Source organism: Colletotrichum karsti (genome assembly GCF_011947395.1).
Source record: "Colletotrichum karsti strain CkLH20 chromosome Unknown Scaffold20, whole genome shotgun sequence".
Classification (NCBI taxonomy): Eukaryota; Fungi; Ascomycota; class Sordariomycetes; order Glomerellales; family Glomerellaceae; genus Colletotrichum; species Colletotrichum karsti.
The window spans coordinates 611,931-639,557 of record NW_024065920.1 but is presented as its reverse complement, the minus strand read 5'-3'; the positions used below and the strand labels follow the sequence as shown (position 1 = coordinate 639,557).

At 56.5% G+C, this 27,627-nt stretch overlaps 7 protein-coding genes across 7 annotated transcripts; 3 read left to right on the top strand and 4 right to left on the bottom strand.

Annotated features, from left to right (window-relative positions):
- Positions 1-128: 128 nt before the first annotated feature.
- CkaCkLH20_06780 (alanyl-trna synthetase) lies at positions 129-3,487 on the top strand (the record flags this gene model as incomplete). The annotated part of the gene is made up of 3 exons (XM_038889497.1): positions 129-495; positions 646-3,257; positions 3,311-3,487. The coding sequence occupies 3 exons, from the start codon at positions 129-131 to the stop codon at positions 3,485-3,487; spliced, it is 3,156 nt and encodes a 1,051-aa protein (XP_038745309.1).
- A 262-nt stretch (positions 3,488-3,749) lies between these two features.
- Positions 3,750-5,372, bottom strand: CkaCkLH20_06779 (uncharacterized protein; the record flags this gene model as incomplete). Its single annotated transcript, XM_038889496.1, has 2 exons — positions 3,750-3,959; positions 4,020-5,372. The coding sequence occupies 2 exons, from the start codon at positions 5,370-5,372 to the stop codon at positions 3,750-3,752; spliced, it is 1,563 nt and encodes a 520-aa protein (XP_038745308.1).
- Positions 5,373-5,818: 446 nt separating this feature from the next.
- CkaCkLH20_06778 (uncharacterized protein) lies at positions 5,819-7,189 on the top strand (the record flags this gene model as incomplete). The annotated part of the gene is made up of 1 exon (XM_038889495.1): positions 5,819-7,189. The coding sequence occupies one exon, from the start codon at positions 5,819-5,821 to the stop codon at positions 7,187-7,189; it is 1,371 nt and encodes a 456-aa protein (XP_038745307.1).
- Positions 7,190-7,474: 285 nt separating this feature from the next.
- CkaCkLH20_06777 (transcription elongation factor s-ii) lies at positions 7,475-8,611 on the bottom strand (the record flags this gene model as incomplete). The annotated part of the gene is made up of 3 exons (XM_038889494.1): positions 7,475-7,533; positions 7,603-8,341; positions 8,471-8,611. The coding sequence occupies 3 exons, from the start codon at positions 8,609-8,611 to the stop codon at positions 7,475-7,477; spliced, it is 939 nt and encodes a 312-aa protein (XP_038745306.1).
- Positions 8,612-9,493: 882 nt separating this feature from the next.
- On the top strand, positions 9,494-11,257 carry CkaCkLH20_06776 (uncharacterized protein; the record flags this gene model as incomplete). Its single annotated transcript, XM_038889493.1, has 1 exon — positions 9,494-11,257. One exon carries the CDS (start codon positions 9,494-9,496, stop codon positions 11,255-11,257), a length of 1,764 nt encoding a protein of 587 aa, XP_038745305.1.
- A 798-nt stretch (positions 11,258-12,055) lies between these two features.
- Positions 12,056-19,921, bottom strand: CkaCkLH20_06775 (ring finger domain-containing protein; the record flags this gene model as incomplete). The annotated part of the gene is made up of 5 exons (XM_038889492.1): positions 12,056-12,096; positions 12,148-13,822; positions 13,875-13,953; positions 19,006-19,205; positions 19,481-19,921. 5 exons carry the CDS (start codon positions 19,919-19,921, stop codon positions 12,056-12,058), a joined length of 2,436 nt encoding a protein of 811 aa, XP_038745304.1.
- Positions 19,922-21,171: 1,250 nt separating this feature from the next.
- CkaCkLH20_06774 (heterokaryon incompatibility protein Het-C) lies at positions 21,172-24,215 on the bottom strand (the record flags this gene model as incomplete). Its single annotated transcript, XM_038889491.1, has 5 exons — positions 21,172-22,572; positions 22,630-23,174; positions 23,228-23,407; positions 23,472-24,029; positions 24,092-24,215. 5 exons carry the CDS (start codon positions 24,213-24,215, stop codon positions 21,172-21,174), a joined length of 2,808 nt encoding a protein of 935 aa, XP_038745303.1.
- Between the last annotated feature and the right edge of the window lie 3,412 nt (positions 24,216-27,627).

Sequence of the window (27,627 nt, the reverse complement as noted above, 5' to 3'; positions counted from 1 at the left end):
CGACGGGGAGCTCTGGCGCTTTTGTACCGCAATTGACTCAGACGGCTTCTTGTAGAAGTTTCTACAAAAGCACCGAAGGGACCTACCCCCCTCCAGCCGCGCTGCTGCATCACCCGCAATCGCTGCCACTGCCACTGCCCCTCCACCTCCTACCCCAAGTCCGAGGCAATGCATCAGCACCAGCTGCGGCACTAACAAGCTCGTCCCGCCAGAAGAGTCACCACCATCGCGCCGGCGACCCTAACATTTCCATTTCGCCCACCTCCACCAATACCACCACCAACGCCAAATTTCGGACTCGAACGCCGGTCAGACTCCAGACGATCACCCTCACGCCCCCGTCTGGTCTAATCGCATCGAGTGCTTTCCCCTGGCAGAGGCGCCTTTACTCCTCTTCGACTTCGCGCACTGCAATCATGGCTGAGCAGCAGTGGCCCGGCGCCCATGTGCGCAAGACTTTCCTCGAGTTCTTCGAGAAGAGGGGCCACACCATCGGTACGATATCACCACATTCACACCACCAGCACTAATATCACAGCGCTGCCTCTTCCATATGCCTGCGTCGCTAAGATGATATCTGGCCATTGTTCTCGTCCGTCTGCTCGCAAACCTTCAATTGGCTGACATCACATGCTATCTCTGCAGTGCCCTCTTCCTCCGTCGTCCCTCACAATGACCCCACCTTACTCTTCACCAATGCGGGCATGAACCAATTCAAGCCCATTTTCCTCGGAACGATCTCCAAGTCGGATCCCATGTACCCGCTGAAGCGTGCTGTCGACTCTCAGAAGTGCATTCGCGCCGGTGGCAAGCACAACGACCTCGACGATGTCGGCAAGGACAGCTACCACCACACCTTCTTCGAGATGCTGGGTAACTGGTCTTTTGGCGACTACTTCAAGAAGGAGGCCATCGAGATGTCCTGGGAGCTTCTGACCAAAGTCTACGGCCTCGACCCCGACCGTCTGTACGTCTCCTACTTCGAGGGCAACCCTGCGATGGGTCTCGAGCCCGATCTGGAGGCAAAGCAGATCTGGCAATCCGTCGGTGTCCCCGAAGACCACATTCTGCCTGGCAACATGAAGGACAACTTCTGGGAGATGGGTGACCAAGGTCCTTGCGGCCCCTGCAGTGAGGTTCATTACGACAAGATTGGCGGCCGGAATGCTGCCAGCTTGGTCAACATGGACGATCCTATGGTTGTCGAGATCTGGAACAACGTTTTTATCCAGTTTGACCGTCAGGCAGACAAGAGCCTCAAGTCACTCCCTGCTAAGCACGTTGACACTGGTATGGGATTCGAGCGTCTCGTCTCTGCTCTCCAGAACACCACTTCAAACTACGCCACCGATATCTTCACCCCTCTGTTCGACAGGATAGAAGAGGTCACTGGAGCCAGGAAATACACCGATAAATATGGCGCTGATGATGCCGACGGTATTGACACCGCCTACCGTGTCGTTGCCGATCACATCCGTCTCCTGACCTTCTCCATGTCTGACGGTGCGGTCCCCAACAACGACGGTCGTGGATACGTCGTCCGTAGAGTCCTGCGTCGTGGTGTCAGATATGCCCGCAAGTACTTCAACGCCGAGATCGGCTCGTTCTTCTCCAAGATCCTTCCTGCGCTTGTCCAACAGATGGGTGAGCAATTCCCCGAGATTGTCAAGAAGCAGCAGGACATCAAGGAAATTCTCGACGAGGAAGAGGAGGCTTTTGCTCGTACTTTGGACCGTGGTGAGGCTCAATTCGAGAAGTACGCCAAGGATGCTCTCAAGAAGGGCGAGAAGAAGCTCTCTGGCGCCGTTGTGTGGAGACTGTACGACACCTTCGGTTTCCCCGTCGACTTGACCAAGCTCATGGCCGAGGAGCGCCAGCTTGAGATTGACGAGGATGAGGTCAAGGAGGCCCAAGAGAAGGCCCGCGAGGCCAGCAAGGTCGTGAAGAGCGCCGTTCAGACGTTTGCCAAGTTGAATGTGCACCAGCTCGCTGAGCTCGAGAAGGAGCTCAACGTCCCGAGGACAGACGACGAGGCCAAGTTCACCAAGGGTGACACAAAGGTCAAGGTGCAGGTCATTTACGATGGCAAGGGTTTCGTCAAGTCCACCAAGGACATTGCTGAGAAGACCCCCTTGGGCCTGCTTCTTGACAAGACCAACTTCTATGCCGAGTCAGGTGGCCAGGTCGCCGATACTGGCCGCATCGTCATTGACGACGTTGCTGAGTTCAAGGTTCTCGACGTCCAGAACTTTGGTGGTTACATCGTTCACAACGGTTACCTCGAGTACGGCGCTCTGTCATCCGGCGACGAGGTCATTTGCGAGTATGACGAGCTGAGGAGATCACCTATCCGCAACAACCACACTGGCACGCACATCCTCAACCACTCTCTCCGTGAAGTCCTGGGCGATGACATCAACCAGAAGGGATCTCTGGTCGACAACGAGAAGCTGCGTTTCGACTTCTCGCACAAGACTGGAGTGACGATGCCTGAGCTCAAGAAGATTGAGGACTTCTCCAACAGCTACATTAAGCAAAACGGCAAGATCTACGCCAAGGAGGTCGACCTGGACCTTGCCCGCGGTATTGAGGGTGTCCGCGCTGTCTTCGGCGAGACCTACCCCAACCCCGTCCGCGTTGTCTCGGTTGGCGTTGACGTCGACACCATGCTTGCGAACCCCAAGAATCCGGAGTGGCGCAAGTACAGCGTCGAGTTCTGCGGTGGCACCCACGTCGAGTCCACGGGTCTCATCAAGGACCTCGTCATCGTCGAGGAGAGCGGTATTGCCAAGGGTATTCGCCGTATCATCGCTTACACCGGCGACGCTGCACACCAGGTCCAGCGTGAGGCCAACGACTTCTCCAAGCGTCTCGATGCCCTTGAGGCCATGCCCTCGGGCACTGAGAAGGAGCAAGAGATCAAGACAACCCAGCACGCTCTTAACCAGCTGACGATCTCCACGCTCACCAAGGAAGACATCAGGAAGCGCTTCGAGAAGATCGTCAAGGCCGTCACCGACGAGCAGAAGAAACGCCAGAAGGCCGAGGCCAAGACCGCTCTCGACACCGTTGTTGGCCACTTTGATAAGAACAAGGATGCCAAGTGGTTCGTCGGCCAACTCCCTATCTCTGCTAATGCCAAGGCTATCGGAGAGGTCGTCAAGCACTTCCAGTCCAAGGACAAGGAGCGCTCCGTGTACCTGTTTGGTGGCAGCAAGAACGAGGGCGCTGTCGCTCACGGAGTTTACGTTGGAACGGTAAGTTTACTCAAGCACTGTCTACCCAGAATGTGAGCTAACCTAAGACACAGCATCTTTCCTCCCAAGGCGTGACCGCGGAGCAGTGGGCCTCTCAGGTTACCGGAGTTGTAGGAGGCAAGTCCGGCGGTAAGGAGCCTGTCCGCCAGGGACAAGGTACCAATGCCGAGAGCATTGAGGATGCAGTTGCCACTGCTGAGAAGTGGTTGAAGGAGAAGCTCAACATTTGAGTGTGGTAGATTATTCCCGCCGTATGTTCTAGACGCATACTGGCAACAATTCATTTTTTGTTCAGGAACTAGACGGATAAGGCAAATGGTCGGAAAGGATATGCTGTGAATCCGTGGATGATCACACCGGAGTAGTTTGAAGAGATATCAAAAGCTTGTTCCTCTCACATCAAAACTTGAGCACCGAGATGAGTGTGGTTTCAGTATGTTCATCGTGGATGTCTTCCACGGCCCGGGTATATGTCATGTCTATATATGGTTATTATACAGTAACCAAAACACTGGCGTTCTGGTAGTAGCTCAGCAGAGGGTTCTCCCCGCTGCGCGTCTGGGTGTCTTCGAGGAAGGCCCAGCGCTTCATGAAGTCGCCGTGCGACGTGAGCCTCGTGAGTTTGCCCGTGATGGCCTGGTACATGGTCTCCATGACGTGGAAGTCAGTCGGGAACATGATGTCAAAATACCCCTGGTGGACCTGTCGGCTGTTAGCGTGCTGTCGTTTTCGGGGACGCAGGACTGGCTCAGAGGCACGTACCAAAGGCGTGGTGACGGGCACCGTCTTCCGCTCGTACCGAGTCTGGACGACGGGCGCGTTGAGGCCCGGGATGGCGTCCGGGAGGGAGTGGAAATCACTCGTCACGAGGCGGTGGGCCGGGAAGTACTTCTCCAGCACGTCGAAGAACTGCATCAGGCGCGTCGGGACGTACTCGGGCTCCGACAAGTTGGGCATCAGCGGCAGCCGCGACTTGAGGTTGCGGAGGACGCGGTTGGCCGGGTAGGGCGTCGGGTAGCGGCCGCCCGTGGCGGCGTCGCGGACCCGCAGGAAGCGGGCCAGCACGGGGTCGAGGTCGGAGGAGTAGAACTCGTAGAAGTCGTTGTCACCGTCGATGAGGACGGAGCCCTGCAGGGGCTCCTCGGTGGCCAGGTCGTAGCGCACGCAGTCGTGGGAGAAGTTGTCAAAGACCTCCATGGCGACGAAGAAGCAGGGGGACGGGACGCGCTCCGACCAGGCGAAGATGGACTTGTTGATGATCTCGACCTTGGAGGCGTGGCCCCTGGACTCGGCCGTGGAGAGGAGGTGGTGCTTCTGCAGGGCCGCGAGGGCCGGGGAGATCTCGATGATGCGGTACTGCGTGCGGGCGTAGACCTGCGGGTCGAGGTCGCGGATGTAGTCGAGGATGTTGAGCATGAGGGTGCCGCGGCCGGCGCCCATCTCGTAGATGATGAGGTCGTGGTAGGGGTAGGTCGTCAGGCGGTAGTTGGAGACGAGGTAGCGGGCGATGGCCTCGCCGTAGTAGGGGCGGAAGAGCTCGGTGGGTGTGTGCCAGAGGGGTCTGGCGTCGTTGGGGCCCTCGCGGTCGTCGAGGTCGTCCTCGAACTCGGTGTACCGGCGGCCCAGCTCGCGGTAGAACTGGGGCTCGTCCTTGAAGGCGGGGAAGTCGAAGGGCTGCCCGGGGGAGAAGATGACGGCCTGTTTGGAGAAATAGCCGTAGGCCGGGTTGTACAGGCTGTCCTCGATGAAGTCGCGGGTGAGCATCTTGACCTTGCGCGGACGGGTTGCGCGGGCGGCGAGGTCGGCGGCGGTCAGCCTCGGGTAGGTGTCGAACTCGTCGGAGCGATCGCTGGGGAAGAGGGAGGTGCGCTGCTGCCATTTCGACTCGTTGTTGCGGGGTCCGTTTTCGTTGGAGGTCGTCTTGACGGCGTAGTGCCGCCGTTGTTGTTGTTCTTGCGGCGCGGCCACGACATTGTGACGGGAACGACGAGGACGGAGGGCCGGGACGGAGGAGGAGGTGGTGGTGGCAGCGGCTGCGGTGCAATTCCTAGGTGATTGACATGCCGGTCGGCGGAAGAGCTCGCGGAAGAGACGGGTGACGGCGGGAGAGTCCATCCCGTGGGAGAATTGGTCGTGGAGATGGGCGCCAGCACGCGGGACGGACGGTGGAAGGAGGATCGAACAAACAAACTGCCCAAAATCGCAAATCGTCGGCTCCTCATTTGGCGGGCAGACACATTCAGGGATGGCCCGAGCTCCCTTGGACGGGGCAGCTGTTAATCCGCTGATTGTCGTGTGCGCGGTACCGAAGCAGTAAGGTTACAGATCAGTGTGGCTTTTTGCTGTGAGTCGCCAAGGGCGGGAGCAGGGTTGAGGCTGAACCAGGGGTCCAGAGAGCTAGAATGACATCACGTTTAGCGGGCAGGTACCCTGTAAAATAAGATGGTCAGAATTCATGCGCACGCGACCGCTTATTTGTTTTTTCAGAGTTTAGAGACCACAACAACTCGACCAAGAAAGCCACGAGGTCACGATGGAACAAGACAGATGACACAGACAACATGTCTCTTCAGAATCATCCCAAAGCCTACGGCGGCGTTGCTCTGACGCTCTGCTTCGCCGCCGGCATCCTCGTCACACTCGGCTTTAAAGACTTTTACCCGGACCTCGAGCGCCGGTATCAGCGCCGTCGCACACGGCGGACGGCGCCCCGCAGCTCATCGGACGATCCCTCGAGGAGAAGCGGTCTCTTTTGGGGGGCGCCGGTGCAACTGGAAGACCACGAGTCCGCGTCCGAAACGGACAGCTCGGCGCTCGGCGCCTGGAACCCGCCCCTCATCGCCGACGGCGTTGCGGGCGCCATCGGAAACACACCACTCATCAAGATCCGCTCTCTCAGCGAGGCCACCGGACGCACCATCCTCGCCAAGGCCGAGTTTCTCAACGCGGCGGGCAACACCCCCAAGGACCGCGTTGCGCTGTCCATGATCGAGGCGGGCGAGGCATCTGGCTTGCTCGTCCCGGGACGCGGGGACACCATCTACGAAGGCACCGTCGGCAGCACTGGAATCTCACTCGCAACGCTCGCGCGCTCCAAGGGATACCGCGCGCACATCTGCATGCCCAACGACATGGCGATGGAGAAGGTCGATCTGCTCCGCCATCTCGGTGCGACGGTCGAGCGCGTGCCGCCTGCGCCGATCGCATCGCCGGAGCACTTTGTCAACTTGGCCAGACGGCGCGCGGCGGAGCATGCTGCCAAGGCGGGCGACGGCAGCGTGGGCTTCTTTGCGGACCAGTTTGAGAGCCCAGCTAACTTTGCGGCGCACTTTGCGACTACGGGACCCGAGATCGTGTACCAGACCGGCGGCAAGCTTGACGCCTTCGTGGCCGGTGCGGGAACGGGCGGGACCATTGCGGGCGTCGCCAAGTATCTCAAGGAGGAGGCCAAGGTGCCGGGGGTGCAGGTCGTTCTGGCGGATCCCCAGGGGAGCGGGCTGTACAACAAGATCCGGCACGGCGTCATGTACTCCAACACCGAGAAGGAGGGAACACGCCGGAGGCAGCAGGTCGACACGATTGTGGAGGGAATCGGCATCAACCGAATCACGGAGAACTTCGAGGCAGGACGGGAGTTGATCGACGACGCGATCAAGGTTACGGATGAGCAGGCCTGTCGCATGGCGAGGTGGTTGGTTGAGAATGATGGTATCTTTGCGGGTAGCAGCAGCGCCGTGAACTGCGTTGCGGCATGCGTTGCGGCATCGAGATTGCCTCAGGGAAGCCAGGTCGTAACTATTCTCTGCGATTCCGGCACCAGACATCTGAGCAAGTTCTGGAAGCATGTGGCGGAGATGGGACTGGAGGAGGATGAGCAATCCGCCGACCTGTTTTCGGCGCTCAAGCTCGACCCTGCCAAGAGACAAGGATAACGTATGATGAATGCCGATAAGACGATTCTCGATGATGCCTAATCTCAAGCCGACGTCCTATGAATCTATTGAACTCCCCTTTCTAGAGTGTAGTTCTGAACGTAAAATCCCTCGTGAGAAGTGGCAAAGATGCATGCCTGAGCTTTTTGTTTCCAGGCCGAACGGGTCAAGCAGGATAAAACGGAGACCCTATTCCTCATCCCCAACTCCAAACCAACCAAGCCGCACTATCCGAGTGCCAAATGCAAGACCGTCCCGTGCTGAACGAACGGGGTATAAGCGAAATCACGCCGTCAATGTGAAAAAAAGAGAACCTCCACGCAAATAGTACTCGCTTAAGAGAACTGATGATGATGTTAGTCTGATGTCTGATAAGGAAGCAGGGTTGGTTGGACATACCTTCCAGCGGTTACCGCAGACAGTGCATTCACAGAATGTCGTCATCGGCTCATCAGCACTGCGGGTCTGCGCCTGGCTGTAGCTGACCTTCTTCTGCTTGCACTTGCCGCAGGTGAGGGCGTCGCTGATGCTCTTCTCGGCCATGGGAACCTGGGCCTTCTTCATGTTCTCCTCCTGGAGAAGGTTCTCCTTTCTGCGCTGCTCGGCCGACTTCAGCTCCTCCTGGGACATGTTGACGAAGCGCTCGGGCGAAATCTTGCCATCCATGACGTTCATACCCAGCTCCTTGTTGGTCTTGACCTTCAGGTTGCTGAAGAGAGAGCGGACCTTGTCACGGTAGGCGCCAGAAGCGCCGTCGTAGTGAGCAAAGGCCGCGGCCTCAACGGCGACGGACTTGGCAAGGACATCAGTGACGGAGGCTGTGGATCGGTAGGCGAGACCGTTGTAGAGAAGCTCGATGCAGGCATCGCGAACAGTGTCGCCAGTACGCTTGGTATTGGCGCCATCGGACTTAGCGCGGCGAGTTTCCGTGTTACCCTTGTACGGCTCGTTGACATTCTTGGAAGACGAGGGCTTCGGGGCGCTGGCGGTGGTAGGCGAGGGCGCGGCGGGGGAGGATTGCTTCTTCAACTTTCCCTGCTTCTCGGCCTCGACGAGCTTCTTCCACTTGTGAACGAGCTCAGTCGCGGCGCGGGCGATGTCCTTGTTTGTGTTCGACCGAAGCTTGCCGACGAAGACACCGGCGCGAGTGGACTAGATGAGAGTAAATGGGTCAGTTTCCGTCCGAAGCAATCGCGAAAAAAATAAATTGAGATGGGATGCTGCAATCATTTTTGCGCATTGAACAAGGCGATGAAAATGGCAGGGTAGAAAGCGACTTACCCGAAGCATCTCCTCGGTAGGAGAAGCCTCCTTCTTGAGGCGCTCCAAGATGGCAAGAGCAGAGGTGGGAGGGTCATTGGCCTGAACGGTCTTATTGAGCTGCTTGATGCTCGAATCGAGCTCGCGCTGATCCATCGTCATGGTGGGCAGATTTGCGCAGGTGTTGTGGTGTGGATGTGGTGGCTTTGCGAAAACAACGCGCAACACAAAGTTGTCAGGTCACAAAAAGTGAGGCGTTGGTTGGCAAGGCTAAGCCAAGTCACTGACTTCAAGAAGACGTGTAGTGAGGCGCCGGAGCTAAGTGGGGCAGGGCCTCTGAAGTTGGGTCGGGTCCACGGAGGTACAGGTGCGCCATTGTCCGGATTCGGCATTATGTTTCACCGATCAAACCCCAGAGTTCTGAGGTGATGTTTTGGTGAGGTATTACGTGGGGTGTTGCAGTGCCTATTATCGTCTGGTCCATGTGACCGACCAGGGGAAGCGAAGCTTATCGCTGTCGAGTCACGCTGCCACATGGTCCCTGCTGCTGCCAATTCAGTGGATTCAGCAGAGGAAGCTACCCACTAGAAGCTGCTGCGCATGCAAGGGGCTTTGCTGGAGCCTATGACGCCAGAATCTCTGTTGTGAACCTCTGTGAACTTCTTCTCTACATCCTATTGATATTGATCGCCCTTTGTCTCTACCTATTTTTGCCCAGAACCGTTACATTGGTCCGTGTCATTAGCTCCCGGCCTGATGACTCACTAGCAAACTTCTGGAAAACTCATAATAGTCTCTCTTCAAAGTCATTCATCCGTATTATATCAAGGCGGCCGCATTTCGCGACCTCAATAAATATCTCGCCACCGGACGCGGTCAACGCGTCCTTGCGGTCTTCCACTCTAAGCACTGTTGCGCCGACGAGCTGAGCTACCTATGGATATTGCGCCTGCCGTCATTATTATATATCGTTTCGTTTCCTTGGGTTGAACACTATATATCCCCGGTCAAGTCGGTCGGTCTCATCTCGCTTTCGAACACACGATGCCTCGACGCGAACAGGAGCTGCCCGTCGAAAGCTCATGGCGACTGGTGGAAGGTGGTGAGAACGACAGTTTCGATACCTCGATTCTGAACGATCTCGATGAGGACGAGAGCTTTCATTCGACAGACCCATCACAGTTGCCTTCCCAGCTGCCGTCACAATCATTCAGTATCGGCGGGTCTCAAGAATCTCATCACAGCGTCCAGGACTTCATGAACAAGGCCGACGATGAGCGTGTCATCCTCCGTTCTCCCTTCCAGCCCACCGTCCGACAAGACCCGAACCGTACTCCAGACCCGGAGTTTTTCATGCCCTCCGTTCACATGATATCCGGCCCCGGCGGAAGCCCGCGACAGGGTAGCAGTGGTCGGTCGTCACGAACCATCCGTCCAGGAGATGATTATCAACGTCAAGATGTACGCCGCCGCGCCATGCGACAAGCAAGTACGGGGAGCCCCATCAAGACACGGCGTGGCGAACCGAGGAGGGAACGAGACTATTTGGACGAACGACCCGGAACAGTCTCCGAGCGACTATCTCAGAACCTTCCGAACGCGCTGTACACGATCTTGGCATGGGTATTCAACGTCATCGGTATGGCTCTTAGTTATCTCCAGAAGCCTCTGGCGCTGTGTCTCGCCGTCTGGCTCTTTTTCGGCGCATCCATCATGCTTCAAAACATGGTGACCAAATCGATATCGGCGTCTCTATCCCCGCTATGTCGCATCCCGGGAGCTGCATATCTCGACCTGCCCTTCTGCCCTTCACCAGGACTCTCAACGGGCGGCAGTCAAGATGCCGGGTCTGAAAACGTCGAGTTCGACGATCTAATGAACGTTCAGTCGCAGTTCGAGCAGGTTCTTGAACGCAGCGCCGATGGCGTTTCTCTACCTATGGAGATGAAACGCTCGGAGTCTTCTATTCGCGACCTTCGCACCATGGTCCGCTACTCCGAGCTGCCACAGCGAGAAGAGCTCGTTTACGAGTTCAACGAGTACATCGACAACTCACGGTTGACGGCGGCAGACCTGCAAAAGTTCAACGTTCATGTCGGTTCAGCCGTCGACTCGGTGATATCCATCAACCGCTGGACTTCCCGATACTTGGATACGCTGTCCATGGCCGATAACACCGACGTCTCTTTGGTATCGCAGTGGACAAACTGGCTCTTCTATCCCTTCACTCCCACCGTCACGCCTTTCTCGGAACGCACACTCCTCGACAAGTACATCGAGCACACGGCCCTGGTATCAGACCGCATCGCCGGCCTCATCGTCGAGGCGCAGGGCGTCCTGCTCCTTCTCACGAAAGCCGAGGAGAACCTGAACCAGATCTACGAGCTCGTCACCCAGTCCTCCAACTCGGTCAAGTCCCGCCGCGACGAGGTCATGTGGACCATCTGGACCCTCGTCGGCGCCAACAACAAGCGCCTGCACAACCTCAACGCCCAGCTGTCCCTGCTGCGCCAGGTCGACCGCCAGCGCGTCACCGCCGTCGCCCAGGTCTCCGCCCTCATCGTCGACCTCGAGAAGATCCAGGCCGGCCTCGGCGACCTCCGCGACCGCGTCGCCGCCCCGGAGCTCGTCCGCGACTCCCCCGCCGCCATCCCGCTCACCGTTCACATTGAGACCATCGACCGCGGCGTCGAGCGGCTCGAGGAGGCCAGGCAGCGCATACGCGCCGCCGAGAACGACCGCATCCGCGAGGCGTTGGCGAGGGGCGGCGCCAAGGAGGACGACAAGCTCATCGAGGGTCGTCGTTGATCTGAAACTTTGAACGAATTCCGACGTTTGGATCGAGAGACGGAAACAAAACATTGCCAAGAGAAAGCCAAGAAGTAGCCAAGACTTTGGACAGGTTTGAAAGTTTAGGATATAGTTTCCGTGTCGGGAAAGAAACATGGTATTTGAGACGAGCGGGCGTTCGGATTGAACAAGCTTTTTTCTTTGGACGTTAGACGGCATCCATACGATTCGGATGAAACGGCAGTAGCAACGATACCATTGCTTTTATATAAACACCTCAATTTTTGGACAGAAAAGAAATCCCAAACTCTGAACGCCCTTGTATGTCCCAGAGAAATTCACATGTCACTCGTTAAGAAAGCTCTCTTGAGATTCAAATCGTCATCTTCATTGAGGATGCACGTGGACCACATGACATGGCCTGAGCAGTGTGTCCTTACTCGCCGATAGACGGCATTCATCACTAAAAACTAAACTTTTAATGTCAAGCGTAGCATCCGCCGACCCGCCGTTGATGCATGTCCTTTCCCTATAGGGTATATCCAGTCCAAATATCAGAGCCCTCTTTGTCTCGAGAAGCCCCGCGAAAGAAGAAAGAGGTTCCGTTCCAGTATTCCGAGCCCGCCGAGTCTAACCATCGTGATTTGAAATGAAGCAGATCTCCTCGTCACCCAGAGGTGACAAAACCAGGGAGATTGTCGTGAGTCTGTATCATGTTTCGTCATATCCCCTCAAAATGACACCGAGGCAGCTCGTCTGCCTAACCCAATAAAACGCCTGTGCACCATGCGAAAATGCTTCAGTAGTGCAGCGCACTCATGAAAAACCCGGGAAAACCTTGACGACATAACGCTTCCCTGGGATGATTGTCAGTGGCGATCATACAGATTGGAGTCGAGGGCACATACATATTGGATTACGCCCATCGGGGTCGTCAAGCGGTGTACCCGCAAGCGCCCGCATCCGAGCCCGTGCCAAGGCGGAGGGACTCTTACGTCCCTCCGGCTTTTGATGGGGCTCCACTGACTCGGGCATGCGGAGTCGTAAACCGCCAGGTTTTCTCCGTTTGTTTTTAAGACCGTGATGAGCAGCCGGCGCAGGTTGGGGCGGTTGCGGCTGCTGTTGCGGTTGTGTTTGCGGTTGTGTGGATTCATGTCCATCAGACTGACTTGATGTCGAATCTTCTTGCTCCTCTTGAGTTGGCTCAAGGGTTGACCTGCGCCTGGCTTCCGTCTCTGCCGGAGCAGGGGTACGAGCGCCCGCTGACTCTTGAGGTGTTTTCGGAGACTTGGAAGGTGTCACGGGCGTCATCGGGGTTTCCTTCGGGGATGATGCCGCTTTGTCCGTGCCGAATAGCCGTCTGCCCCAACCTTTGCCCTTCACCTCCTCTTCCTCGTCGTCTGACTCGACAACCACTACCCTCTCTCTCAAACGTCGAACGGCCCGCTCGCGACGCACCATCCCGTTCGTGATTTTAGGGCAATAATTACGCGGCAACATATTCCGCTTGCAAATCGGGCATAGTGAGCTATTCAGGCTCAGAAATTCGTCGATGCACTCCGGGTGGAAGATGTGCCCGCACGGCAGTTCTCGAATGATCGAATCTCGGTCGACGTAGTTTTCCAAGCAAATGTGGCACTGAGGTTGAAAGTTCGTAGCAACAGTGCTCGTGGCGCTATTGACGCTGGATCTCCTAGCTCTCGATTTCGTGATGGCATGCTCGGATACGGTTCGTTGGCTCCGGGGAGACCTGACAGATTTGGGCGGTCTCGTCGTCGAAGGCGTGCTGATCATTTCTGGCTGAAAGCTGTACGTGAAGAGCGGGAAGTTTTTGACGTGGTTGACTGGCACCGTAACCCGCTTGATGCCCATGGCTTCAAGGTCAACTTCACCAGTCAACACCCTTCGTCGTAGTGATATTCTTCGTCTGCGCTGTACCAGGTGCATTGTGAGTGATAGACAAGCAATAATAAAAAGTACAACGCCGACGACAGTGAGAATCCATGTCCACATGGCAGGCACGCTGTCGTGGTCCTTCACTGTCAGCTCGGTCCATATGCGGACAAAGTCGTTGTCATGAGGATCGTAAATGTCCTGGATCTGGTCCCCGTAAGGTACTGAAGACAGATTTCCGGAGTATAAACTCAGTTGCTGCATCATCTTGGTGCCTTCGGAGCCGGGAATGGCGAAGATTGGAAAGCGATTCTGGGAACGCCACGCGTCGTCGTCGCCGAGGTCCCATATTGGCGAATCGGCCCCCTGAGGCTCCCTAGTCGAGTTGTTGGGCCTATAGAATATGAAGGCTCGGATCGGATCGAGGCGGGCAGAAGCGAGGTAAGCCTGAGTGCATGTAGCATTGAACCACGGAGCCAGAGCAATGAGGTTGTAGTTGGTTGGAGGAAGGTTGGCTTGGGTAGTCGCATTTCGGGGGATGATGTCGTACTGCTGTTGGTAACACGGGTTTGCTATGCTGAGGTCGGGTACGTAGAGAAGGCCTCTGATGATGCCATCCTGGGTTTCGGAGTTCGTGCTGCTCAGAGTAGTGAGGTTTGCTAGGATGGTGTCTTGATATGCTATGTTCTTCTGTGCACTAGGGTCAGGCAAGGGTTTGGGCGGAGGCGACGGAATGACGTACTGAGAGGGAGGTGATATTTCTGATGATGGTCGAAGGGACTGTATTGGCACCCGACCACACAGGATTACTGAATAGCAGACTGCGCGAGGTCAGTGGATGTTTCTGGGACTAAAGCGCGAGTGCATGACGGATGAGGCGGGTGGTGACGGGAGGATGGGCAGACGCGCCGAGATCTGCCCACCGAGGCGCCATTGGGTATCGTGACATTGAAAGGCAGGCATAGGTACGGAATGGTGTGACGAAGAACCGGCGCTCAACGATGGACAGAAAGTCGGCGACAGAAAAGCGACGATCAAAACGACGTTGAAGGCGATGAGAGTAAAGGAACTGCTGAGACATACACGACATTTCGAATCTGTTCGAGAGCTATGAGACGTCAGTGGATGATGCCAAGACCGGGGCATTTTGGCACCTCTTGGCCGCGAAAAAGGGAGACGACTGCGGACGAACTGGCAACAACAAGAAGTCCAACATTGCAGCAGTTTTCACATTGTCTCTTTTATTTTCCTCAAAGGATACGGAATTTCAACTTACACATGCTTCCCTCACATGTTCAGCGAACAGGTTGAGGGCATTGAAACCATCAACCTCGTAGAACGGTTGTCTGGCAGGTGCTCTATCCGTAGGAGAGGGCGAAATGGGTGAGTAATGAAATGGCAGCGAACGGGCGAGGCGGATACGCCCGGGAAAGTTGGTGTGTGACGGAACTCGAGCAGCAAGAAGAATCCAAGCCCGGTCCTGGCGGGAGGACAAGTTCACAGACTCTGTGAATTGACAGTCACTTGAGCCTCGAGTGCTGGGTATCGCAGACGAGTCGGGTCGAAGCGCGTAGAGTTGGGAGAGGGCGACAAGACGAGAAAGATCAGGAAAGCTGAAAAAGGATCGAGCGAAGATGAGAGCTGGGGCCCGGCGCGATTTTCAATGCCAAGCGGGGTTCAGCAGGTCGATTCCCGGTGCGCTCGCTGCAGGAGTGCTCTGGACACTGATCAAGTCCAGGTCCAGGTCCAGGTCAAGGTCGAGGGTGTGGTGGGCGTGGGCGTGGGCGCGGGCGTGCGGGTGTTGCGTGGTGGATGGGGGATGACTGACAAGTACGTGCTGAAGCAACAGCAAGCAATAAAGCAACGCTGGATGAAAGAGCGTCGGGTCGAAGCAAGGCAGGGGCATAAGACGTAGGTATTCTCGCACTTGGGAAGGTTAGGCCGTCGTAATATCTCTCTTCTTAGGCACTGACTGGACGGCGCTACGGAGTAAGGTACTTTGGATAACAAGGAAGTTTGAGGGTAGCGCCAGGTATCTTTTCCAACATTGCAGTCAGAGGTACTGAAGTAGGGGCGAACGGCAGGCCGCACAAGCCCGCACCGCCTCCCTACCCCGTCTTCATCGTCCTCTAGGCGTGGTTCTCGAAGTCGCCCAGTCCGTCGAGTCGACGTCCACGTCTTTGTTCATGACAATTCAGTATCCTTTATTGTTCGTCACATACCATATACCAAGTCCTCTTGTTTTTCATCTCCCCATCTGCGTCTCCAGCAGGTCACAGCTCTGTTTCCATTCCTGTCATTCTATTGCGTGTCCTCGTTACATCTGCATCTCCATCAGTCTGTTCCTGACTCTCACACTCTCCACTGACACACCGAGTACTTGTGGTTGCCAGGAACGGATAGGCTGATCCACTGAGCGACCTGACAGAGGCCAGAGACTGGGCAGAAGGGGAAGACATGCTGTGGGCAGGACGAAAGTGCGTGGGAGCGAGAGATGCGAGATACATTTCGTAGTACCTCACCTCACCTCACTTGCTCACGCCGGCGTTTGGTAGGTCGCCCGAAATGGTGGGTGGGGTCCGATGGAGCCGTCGACCTTCCCCGGTAGCCAGTGAGAAGCCGCTCATCCGTCGCTTGCCAGGTGCCCGCAGCAATCGACAGGAGGGAAGACGAAAGAACAAGAACGGGGACAGTGGAGGCAGGGGGCGGGTGGATGAGGAGGGGCTGCCTTGGAGCAAAGACACTGGAGGGGGGAGAGAAGCACAGAGGCACAGAGGGAGAAGGAGGTACCGGAGGTAGCGGACAAGCCCGTTTTGCTGACCTAAGCCTCGCATCCCACTAACAGCAAACACCCGACTCCTACTTACCACCTCATCCGCGTATTGTTAGAGGCACCAAAGGCAAAGGCGAAGGCAGATGCCGACCAACCGACATTTGAATGCCAGCAGCCAGCCATTCATTGCCCACCGGCGGCGCGAGAAACCAACACCAACGGCAAGTCTGCACCTGCACTGCACCGCACCTGCACCTAAGTTAGCTGCTTCCAACAAACTTGAGCGCCTCTCCTTCTCGAAACAGCTACGCTACTGCCGTCCTTGCCGTCGTTTTTAGTCAACTTAACGCTTCAATGTACCGCTCGCCTGACATCCGTCGAATCCCTTGTCATCATCGCTAAGCTTTTGTTGCCTCGAAGCTTGTCTGATGTTTCTGCCACTGAACCCGTCATCCGCCATCCGTCGCCCTGGTCCCGGTCCCCGTCCCCGTCCTTGTCCTCGTCACGAGAACTTCGACATCTGGGCCTTGCGCACGTCGAAGCTGAAATGCAAAGAAGAAATATCAAGTACTTTACTTTGCTTCTCCAGGTAACGTACGCAGCAGTCTCGCTCATCCCACTAATGAGGCAGCCCACTCATTCAGTCTCACTAGCGGAAGGGCACATCAAACTCGAGTGTCTTAGTCCGAGCACAGAGAGAAAAGACGCCAGACGCGGCGACGTCTTCGGATAATGGCACCAACCCAACAGCACCATCCCGTTATTGCCAGTCTAGCCACTCACATCAACCGTTGACTATCTCAGATCAGTCAGAACCGAACCGACTCACTTCCAGTCCATCCGCAGATCTTCGGAGAAGCTCGTGGCTCTCTGCCTTCATCAAGCCCTCGTGTTCGTCGTCACTGTCAGCGGCAACCCTCACCCGAATTTGACTTTCGGTCTCATCGTGGGCCCGGTCCTTCTGCACGGCAACTTGTGCCGATTACTGAAGTATCTCAAACTCGACTTGTACCGACCGATGTTGGTGACAGCACGCCCGGTTTTCTCGGCATTCGCTCACTCGGGTCTCCCAGCAATATGGCACACTTCGCGTGCTTCTCCAGGCGAATAGACCCTCGCCTTGCAGACCGTCACACAAGTGACACACGCCCGCCTCCCCTTCGGTCGCATCCTTTCTCATCTCATCCCACGCGTGGCCGTATTTCAATGACTTGGGACATGTCATACAGGAAGGTAGGTACCAGCATCTCGATTGTGCAGGTTCTGGAGTAGGGTATGACATCGTACGATACCACGGCTGGAACGCCGCATGCTGAGATAGCCAGCTAGCGCCCTCCTCAGATGCTGCTGATACAAAATAGTTGGACACGCAACACACGAGCGGCTTAGAGGCGCCGGACGGCTTGGACGGCAAGAACGTGCATGCCGCCAGACCGCCCCTGATAGACGCTTGACTACTGAAGTATCGCATGCGCAATATTATTACTCGGCCGGCATCTTGCTCAGCGGCCATCCCACGTCCCGATTTTGTCAGTGCCAACACAAGATGTCAAAACGGATATCAGCGAGACAAATCCTTGGATGGATGTGCCGCTGCAAGGCAATCCGCAGGAAAAGCTTCTAGCGACCGTACAGCCTTCTAGCTTCGATCAGCCTACCGCAAATGAGTCTTGGCACCTCATCTACAGATCTTGTCAATCCTCCAGTCTGTCACTTTCGGACGGTCGCATCGCATTTGAACTTTGATACCGTCAGCATCTCATCCCCCGTCGTGGAATCCAGCGGCGCATATTGCTGTTACAATAATGCTACCAACAGGCTTCCTCTAGTGACTGAGGCACGGTGCTTTGCACAAGGAGCACCCAAGCAGACGTCATTGAAACGATGGGCTTCTCGCCCAGTCAAATCCACCAGGACAAGGGGGTATTCCAGCTTGCGGTACTACTGGCAAAGCAAGCCAAACACCTGATCGTCGAAACAGATGCGGTCGCGTAGGAGATTTCTTTTTTCGATCCAAAAATTCGATAACCACCCAGGCATGCACTGGCTCCCTCCTGTGCTCACTCAACTAAGCCGAAAATGCCGGACTGCCGTTCGCCTGCCGTTCGCCTGCCGCTGGCGCTGGCGCTGAATCTCTCATCAACCGTCCACGCCGCGCTCGGCGTCCTACAGGCCCCGGCCGCGACCTGCTTTCCGTCGCCCTTGTCTGAGCCGGCACACAGAGCCGAACATCATTCCTACGTCATGTGAGAGCGACTTTCTGATTCGCCGCCGCGTCTCGGTCGGCTGCGACAGATGTGCGCCCGAGAACGAAGAAGGAAAAAAAATCATGGCGGGTTGCGACAATGTTGTGCCCCGGACCGCGCGTCCTCTCGTTGCCAAACTGCTGTCGACAAAGATTGGGTTGCCTATGGAGGCTGTGCTCAACGACAAGATCTTGGGTGCGGCATGGTTCTCAGGTAAATGTCGCATGTCTTGGCTCTTCATCTTGGCTGTCATTTTCATGATTATGCTACGCACCAGGAAACGCGGATTGCCCGCTCATTGCCCAGCCCACAGCCCCCATCTCGTCTACAGCGCTCATATTGGAAGGCATCAATGAGGCTAGTGCAGCTCTCCTTTCGACCTGCCAAGCAGTTCCGGCCAACCTTGTCAGGGTTGAGGAATTGGAGAAACTACTCATTGCTCTGCGAAGTTTCGCTTGGCACCTTGAAGATGTTGAGGTTTTGGAGGGACTAACGGCTGGAACTGGCCGTTGGAAACAACCCTCAGCAAGCCAAGACGCCGAGCACTTGAGTTCCGTGGCGAATTGTACAGGTCACGTCGTTTGCATCATGAGTCCACGATCAACGTGCAATTAAGCTCTACCTCTTGCCCAATAGTCTAAGACTAAGCGTAAAGGGCCTATGCTTCAGCCAAAAAGCAACCAGGTACCAAAGCTCTGGTTCAAGCGCTCTTCACATGCTGATTTTGTGCTTCTCAAGTTCGACAGCAGGCTTCATAACGTTCGTGTACGCTTTGTCACAAGGCCAGGGGCCCAGCTTGTCCATCTCAGTTTCGCCTACACCCACTCTTCGCCGTGATCTCGGCCGGGCAAGACACCTCCTTGAAGGATACGCTCGGGTTGTCAGCACCCTGGAACCAGTCGAATCGCCAGTAGCAACCGGCCTTGAGCTTCGCCGGGAACGAGTCGCACTCGGCCCTGGACTTGACGCCTCCGTATCGTTCGCCCCATCCGTTACTTGGGGCGCCATATTGGTTGGTGCAAGCATTGAATTGGCCGACGCCGCCACCGGGAATCTATGATGTCGTCAGCGAGGCCCTATTGATCACCTTATCATAACTGCTTGTCATAGATATGACGGGGTAAACACTGGAGGCAGCCGGAAGCCGGAAGCCGGAAGTCACTCGAAGTGAATCATCGGCCGACGGGCGGTCAAGGGCCGGCGGAGAGTCGGATCCGGACCTCGAACTCCCACCGGTCCCGGCCCGGCTCCCGGCCCCACACTCCCGTCTGTATCCAGGCCGGGAAGACGACGTCCAAGGTCGTACAAAACGAGAACACCAAAACTTACAGCAAGGTCAAAGTGGTTACTCCCCAGGTCGCCACCGGTATTGGTCGCCTGCACGACCATCTTCTTCCCCGCCACCGGCCCGCTCGTGAACGTCAGCTCGTAGCACGCGCAGCACCAGCTCGCCTCGCTTCCCCCCGCGATCCGCACCGCCGCCCACCCGTACGACAGCGCGTCGCTCACGGCCCACGGCGAGTGCGCGCTGCACATGTACGCCGACCCGCCCGAGTCGCACCCGGACCGCGTCGCCCCGCCGTCGTTGAGCGGGTTGTCGTTGCGGTCGCACGTGCCCACCGGCCCCGACGCCAGCGACGCCTTGCCCGGCCACGCGCACGAGGGCTTGCAGCAGTCCCAGTACCGCGTCGTGCTGCCCGTCCCCGAGGCCTGGGACGCCGCGAGGCCGAGGAGGGCGAGGAGGGCCAGGAGGACTTGCTGGGGGCGCATCTTGTCTCTCTGTCTTAGTGTCGATGTGTGCTGGGCGGTAAACGATGAGTTGTAACTTGCTTTGCTCTCTGCCAGGCAGGTCGTGAGGGCAGGAAGTCGTTCGTTATTTATATATATGTATATCTTTCTGGTTATCCTGAATCAACATCAGAGTACCAAACTCGAGAGTTCCGAGGTAAGACTAAATTACAGGAAGTAAATCACAATATATGAAACTATAAACCGGCGGCCCGTAGCTCCCCCTCTTCCGCTCCCAACCTACGCCGGCGCCGGTCCCTGATTACTTCGGAAGGAGAGTTGGAGCCAAAGAGGAAACAAGCAGCGCGATTAGCCGGTGTTATATGGTTCGGTACCGAACCAAATATATCCCGTCCAATCTCAACCCGCTCCCTGAAAACCTGCTCACGGGACAGATTTGGGAAGCGGGCGACGTCGCAGGGTTTACCCTTCAAAGGAATGACACCAGATGCAACTACAAGAATATGCTTCTGGTTCGTGGTTTGCGTCAATATAGTAGAAACAGGAGGGGTGGTAGTCTCTTTTTTCTGCCGGTATTAATCGAGCTGCTAGACCGCATTTTGACAAACGGAGAAATATTCCGACGCGAATCCTCTTCTTCCCCGCAGTCCCTCTCTCTTCTCTCCATGTAACCACCAGAGATTTGACTATTGTCGATAGATGATGAGGTGGGATTCGGAACTAAAGGACACCACCTCTTTGCGGCAAGAGATCGGCCGGAATGCCGTCCCTTTTCTCGCCGTGAGTGACGTACGCGCTGGGAATCGCATATATTGTTTCGTTTATACGGGAGTCGTTGACGGCGGCGTCAATTATCCGGGCAATAGCCTCATTGAGTGTTTTCTCATATAGACGGCACGTTGGTACCGGATTCTTTCCTGGTTGACATCATGTCGGTTACTATATGACAACACGCGCGGGGACGAGGACGCGCAGGAAAGAAGATGATGATGTGGCGACGGACGAACCGTAATCAAGGATAGAAACACGACGGAGTCCATTCAGAAGCAGGCTCGGTTCACAACAAGTATCTTTCTGAAATCAAGACTTTTTATTTTCGTTATGGCACTTCGTTAACCTGCCTGTATCATCAACCGCCCGCCAAATCATCAACCAACCGACCCCCTAACTACTCCGGTCGTAAAGCCATTTCCATATCGGCAATCAAAAAACAGCTAGCATCGGGCCTCGCTCGCCTGAACCCATGTCTGGTTGATTCAACAGCAAGGGTTCTACCATCTGCGGTTGTTGTTGTTGTTGTCGCCGAAGCTCTCGGCAACCTTGCCGATGAACTCGCCGAAGCCGCCGCCACCACCCTCACGACGCTCATCGTCATCGTCGCGGCGTCGACCTCCGTAGCTGTCCTCCTGACGACCGCCGTAGCCACCTTCCTGGCGACCACCGTAGCCGCCTTCGTCTTCGCGGCGACCACCTCCGTAGCCGCCGCCACCGCCGTAGCTCTCCTCTTGACGGCCGCCGTAGCCACCGCCACCTCCGTAGCTGTCCTCTTGACGGCGACCACCGTAGCCACCCTCATCCTCGCGACGACCGCCTCCGTAGCTTTCCTCCTGGCGACGTCCGCCGCCGTAGCCACCACCATACCTCTCCTCCTGGCGGCCGTAGCTGCTCTCCTCGTGACGACGGCCACCACCGTAGCCACCCTCATCATCACGTCGGCCACCTCCGTAGCCTCCGCCGCCACCACCGTAGCTCTCCTCTTGACGACGACCGCCGTAGCCGCCCTCGTCATCGTCGCGTCGGCGGCCAGACTCGGTGTTACCCTCATAACGGTGAGTCTCGGTGCGCTGCTCGTATCCACCACCGTATGAAGGTCTGGTTTCCGTGGTCTCCTGGTACTCGTAGCCGCTGGTCTGACGGCCGCCGTGACTGTCTTCCTGCTCGTAACGGCGGTACTCGGAGCGACCTCCACCGCCGGAGTATTGGGTCTCGCTGTACTCAGCCTGGCCATACTTGTTACCGTGGTGGCCGTACTCAGTCTGAGTCTGCGTGTAGTTGCCCTCGTCATCGCGGCGCTCGCTGTGGCGAGTCTCCTTCTCGTCCTTCTTAAAGACACCGCCCAGGATGGATCCGATGAGTCCACCGGCACCACCGCCACCGCTCGACTCTTCCTCGTCCTGCTGGTGCTTGTACTGGGGAATCTTAACGCCAGACTGCTGCTGCACGAGGCCGGCAATGGCACCGGAAGCGCCCTCCAGGAGGGCGCCGGCAGCCTGGTCGGCGACCTTGTCCTCCCAGTTCTTGGGCTCACCGAACTGCTTGCGCATGTGGAGCTTTCCGCTGCAACCGTGGCCGTGGCCGGTGTCATGAACACCCTCCCTGTGGTTCTCTCCGCGCTGGACGCCGTCGCGGCTCAACTTGCGGCGGTAGTCGTCCTGCTGGTTTCTGTCCATGTTGTTCCACCACTCCTCGACGAACTGGAAGATCTTCTGGCGTCCCTCCCTGGCGCCGTCATCGCCCATGTCGCGCTGGGCGGGGTGGTGCATGACACCGAAGATGATACGGTTGAGGATGCGGTTAACATCAGCACCATCATCGTCGATGGCCTCCATCAACTGAGGCACGACCCACTGAACAGTCAAAGCAGCGCAGCGACCGGCGATCTCGTTGAGGATCTGAAAAGAGTCAGCTTGGGGAACTTTGGTTTCTGATCTTCACGGTAGGCATCTTACGTTGGTGAAGTGGTCCTTGGACAACATCGAGTGGGTGGGGTCAGAGCAGCGGTCATCGTCGAAGACGACATGCTGCTCCTTCTCACTGCTCTCAATGATCTCGGCAGAACCAGTGCGCAGCTCGTTGCGGATCTGGTTGATGACGGGAATGATGAAGGGAGCAATGAGGGAGAAGACAAACTTGGACAGCTGCTCCTCGAGCTGCTCCAGGATCTTGGGCAGGACGGGAATCTTCTCCACGGCCTCGGTGATGCCCTGCAGAATCTCGTCGTGGAACTCAATCGCCGGCATGATCTGCTTAAAAACATTCTGGATGTACACGGTGAACTCCTCGGGGTCTCTGGGGGAGACCTGCATGTTCTGAAGCTGCGACTCGGTGGCGCTGCTCTGGAGCTCGTCCACCCGGTTGCTTTGGTGCTTACCGCCAAAGATACCATCGGGAATCATGTCCAGCAGGTTGCGCAGAACGCTAGTGTCGTTGTTCTGGCTCTCTTGAAGGGTACCCTCGAGCTCCTCAATTTCGTTCTGGGTCAGCTTGTCAGAGACTACCATGCATGTTAGCCATGCTTTTGCTGCAAGTCCTTTTGTGGAGATCTACCTTCGCCAGTGACGGAGTGGAGGAAGTCAACACCGCCGAAAGTACCGGTGACAATCGGGTAGACCTCGTCTCTAGCTCCATCAAGTCTGATGCGAGTGTCACGGCCGACGTGGGGGAAGACGTCGCGCTCACCCATCTCGATGAGGGCAAGCTCGGTGTAGTTGCTGTGGGCAAAGAAGTCTGCGATTCAACTGTTAGCCATAGGCCAGCACGCAATGTCCCTGTTCGCAAGCAGGCTACTTACCCTCCAAGCAGTGCAGACCAGTACCCATCAAGCGCATCGCCTCGTAAAGATCGGCCTCATTCTTGTTGCGGGCGTATCCTCGGGCGAGCTCGATGCACTTTCCAAACAGCTTGCGGACGTGCTCGGCGGAGGTCATGATACCGGCCTGCTCGTTCGCGATGTAGTTCTTCATGCCAGTGCGCTCGTCAATTGCGAGCTCGACACCCTCATCGACGGGGCCTCTCAGGCGACGGTCGTACTGGCGAGCGTCGGCGTTGTCGGCGTAGTTCTTGGGGTTGTCGATGTGGTCCTCGGGGCGGTAGCAGCCCAATCTGTCGGCGGTAACCTCGAACTCCCTGGATCCGTAGCCGAAGCTCAGGAAGCCCAGGACGCAGAGGAGCAGGCGGATGGCCTCGGCGGAGACAGACTTGACGGTACCGACGTCAATGGCCTGGGAGTAATCTCTGAGCCAGTTGCCGAAGTAGACACGGGAGACCATCATCTTGCTGAACTTCTTGCCGTTCATGGCGCGGGCCATGGCGAGGGTGAGGAGAGCATCTTCGATGTCACCGTGGCGCCCTGTTGTTTCGTGTAATCAGCAGCTGTGGTGGCCGAGGAGAGTTGCTCGAGGAAGGACTCACAGTTCTGGCCCTCAATCTTGGAGATGCTGGCAATGTTACCAGCTCCGAAGGCGTGGGTTGGCCGGGCAAGCCAGACCAACACGATCAGGCCGACCAGCAGCGGGTAGGACCTGGCGTCGAGCATGGTGAATTGCGCCTCGTATCTCCTCTCTCTTCTGATATTCAGGTGTGTAGTTGGTGGTTTTACTGTAAAGACAGCTTAGTGGTTGGATCGAGCGGGGCGGAGTTTGCGTGAAGACAGAACAGAGCACCGTCGGGAGGGGAGGGAGGTTATTGTAATAAGAAGGACGGGAGGATATGACACAAACAAGGGGTGAAGAAAAGGAGGGGCCTTTGAGGGTTGGGAGGCGGTGGAGGGGCAACACGAAGACGTTACTGCGGTATTCCAAGCTTGGAGAGCATGGGGGAACGGGGAACTTGGAACTTGGAGCTATCAGAAGCAAGAAAGGCGCGTGTGCTCGTGCTTGGATAGGAGGGCCGACAGACAATCAATCAAGCAACGGAAAGCAAGTACAGCCCATGGACGGTGTGTCCATTCTGTGCTCCAGTAACCTCAAAAGCCAATGGTGACTGGCTCTGGAGGCCAAAATCCAGTTCCAATTCCAGCCCAGTCCAATCCGCGATCTGAATGCTTGTGTCTGTCTGCCCCCCTCCCCCTCCCTCTCACATCCCACCTTCCAGCGTCAAAGGAGGGACTGGAGGTGGTCTGTGGTCCAAGCCCCAGGTGCCATGGCATCATACTACTGCGAAATAGCTGCTGCCAAGAAGCTCCCCCACCAATGCCAGTGGACGGCTTGGAGGGGCTTGCGGATGCCGATTGGGAGCTTGAATCAAGACAGGGGAATGGCTGCCAAGTGGTGACTGCGGTGCTGGAAGGAATCGGTACTTGGGAATCGGGCGGGACACACGTACATGAGCTGGGTATCTTCGTACCTGCGAGCTACAGCTGGCGACTGGCGGTACGCGGTAGATGGAGGGCGGATGGGGCAGGGGTCTGCATCAAGCTCAAGCCAGCTGTGGATTCGGTAGGTGATCGTCGGTCCTCGGGATGCTGTTGTGCTTGAACTGTCCGTCGGGGCGCGTTAGAGACCTTGGCCAGCTGAAGCGTGTGTGATGATGGACGGGCTGAGGAAGTAAAGTACCTTCACCTTCTCGTGCCCTGGTTTGGATATCCGATGTTTCTCTCTCTCACCGGGCGGGCGGTGGTTTGACGAAGTGCGGGAAGAAATTCGGACGCGTAGGGTGCAAGTGAGCTGACGCAGTAATACCGATTATCAGTTCAGTCGAGGGTGACAATCAATGTTTTGTTCCAAGCTACTAGTGCCAGTGTGCAACACACAGTCAGAATTAAAAGTGCAAAAAGTGTCCGCGTACGGTACAGGCGACGCGAGGTGGAATTTTTGGAAGCAGCGGATACACCGTTGAACCTGCCCTTTCCTCGCCAAAGAGAATCGTCTTCCAACTGTCCAGAGGTTTTTTTCTACTGCTGCATTTAATTGAGTGGATCCTGGGATGTGCAAACAAGCTCAGTCTCGGATGAGCCGTCATCGTCAGCTAGAGCCCTATCTATGCAGCGTTCAGACTCATCTTCAGCGCCGGCTGAGGCGAACCCAAACTGAAAATAGGAACTGAAAATCATCTTCGGATAGTGACGTCCCCTGCCGCCGACGAAGCTGGCCGGAGGGCCCGCCCACCTGCGCTGCTGCGCGGCGGAAGGTAGAATGTGAAAGAGGCCGGAGGGTGCCTTACCTCACCGCGGCTGTTGGAGGGGTCGTCGCGGGGCCGATCCGCTGCCAATGGGCTGCCTCCAGCCAGCTGAGGTCCCCATCAAAACCGATGGGGGTCTCGTTTCAAAACGGGATGAGACGGTTGGCGGTCAGGCCAGTTCCCGGGCGCGCGAGGGGCAGCTTCTGGTTCACTGGAGGTGGGCGGAGACGGAGGAGGAGAGCTTTGAGTTTGACAGCTCCGGTGCCAGACAGCGAGCAGCTCTCATCCAGAGATACATCTTCAATCACTGGCCGCCGTGCTGCTTGTTACCCACGGTCGCTGGCATCGTGAGTGAATGTTGCTCACGTAGATACTTCTAGCCCTCATGAGTCTCACCGTGACGTGACACAGATTACCCCATCATGATGCTGATGTAGATCAACTTGCTCCGAAACCTGGAGGCGCGAAATGTCCTAGACATCTCAACCGTCACACAGCTAGCTAGCTACCTACCTACCTGATGAGCTAGCTCCACGAGCCGCCGTAATTGAGGAAGATCTCATATCGCACTCATGGAAGGCTGCAACAACATCCTGCTTATCGGAAACGTGAAAAATACGCAAGCAGGTCGACTGATCAACAACCACTCTCACGTCTGCGCGACGCAGCGATTGCCGCCGCATCAGCATCTCCCTCCAGTCGACGCGCGTAGGACCCCTCGCGGCGAGACGGGATGAGACATACCGTTACAGAGGGACAGAAGGGGGCGCGCGCTGTGGCTAAGGTACGGGCTCGCGCCACGCTGTTGTGGTTCAGGCGGATGGATCTACAGAGGAGTATACGCGAGAGAGACGTGTGTTCGCGTAAGGGAAGTCACGCAGTGAAGTACGGATATGCCTCAGTCAAAAGGTAGGTAATTGAGAAGTTCGCTGCGGCGCCTCGCACGACTCATTGCGACACAGGGTCCTGGTACTTTTGCGTCGCACGCGTGGTCAAGAATCTCAAGCCTGCGATTCGTTGCTGTGGCTTCTCTGTACTGACTCTAAGCTTCACCATAATCCTTGATGGCTATGTCTTGATTTGCGAAAGTAAGGTAGTTAACAACCAACGATTGAACTTGATCCCGAGAACGGGTATAACTCATTTTTAACCTCTTATTCGGCAACCCTTCAAAACGAATACTAGAAGGTCGGATGAGAGACGGGGCTCTGCATGTGCTCTGCTGCCATCGACAAGGCCGGCTCTGTGTCTGGTGTCTGGTGCTTCGGTGAGATCCGGTGATGAGCAGGTAAGCTCGGTGAAGAAATGGAATCACCGCCTAGCATCTGTGAGCGTGCTGCTGGCTCAAGCTGGGTGCTGTGGTGCCCGGAGAGCTTGGGCAGCGCAGACAGCGTGTGTGCAGAACAACAACGCGTCCGAAGCTTCCCTGCTGCGACGCGTTGCTACCAGCTTCGCTACTATGCAACACATGACACATGGCAGAGGTAGCTTAGACGGCATAGCTGCGCGGGCGACTTCAGAGGTCCCTAACTTCGGAGGTCACTATCAAGCAATGAGTCCGACGTAACGTTGGGCAAGCAGAAGAAATCTCGAGTTGGCAACTTTTGTGATGTGTTCGTGACAGATTTCTAAGATCATGATCACAGTGATGATAAAATAGACAGCAGGACAACTGTATCGAAATGTGTCATGACTGGGCAAGAGACAGGAGCATTCACGGTATTGTAGGCGAGAGCCGCAGCCATTCAACGGTCCTTTCGGTGGCAGAGGAGCGGGCAGTTATTGGAGAGAGAGAGAGTGTGTGTGTGTGTTGCCTCCAGATGAAATAC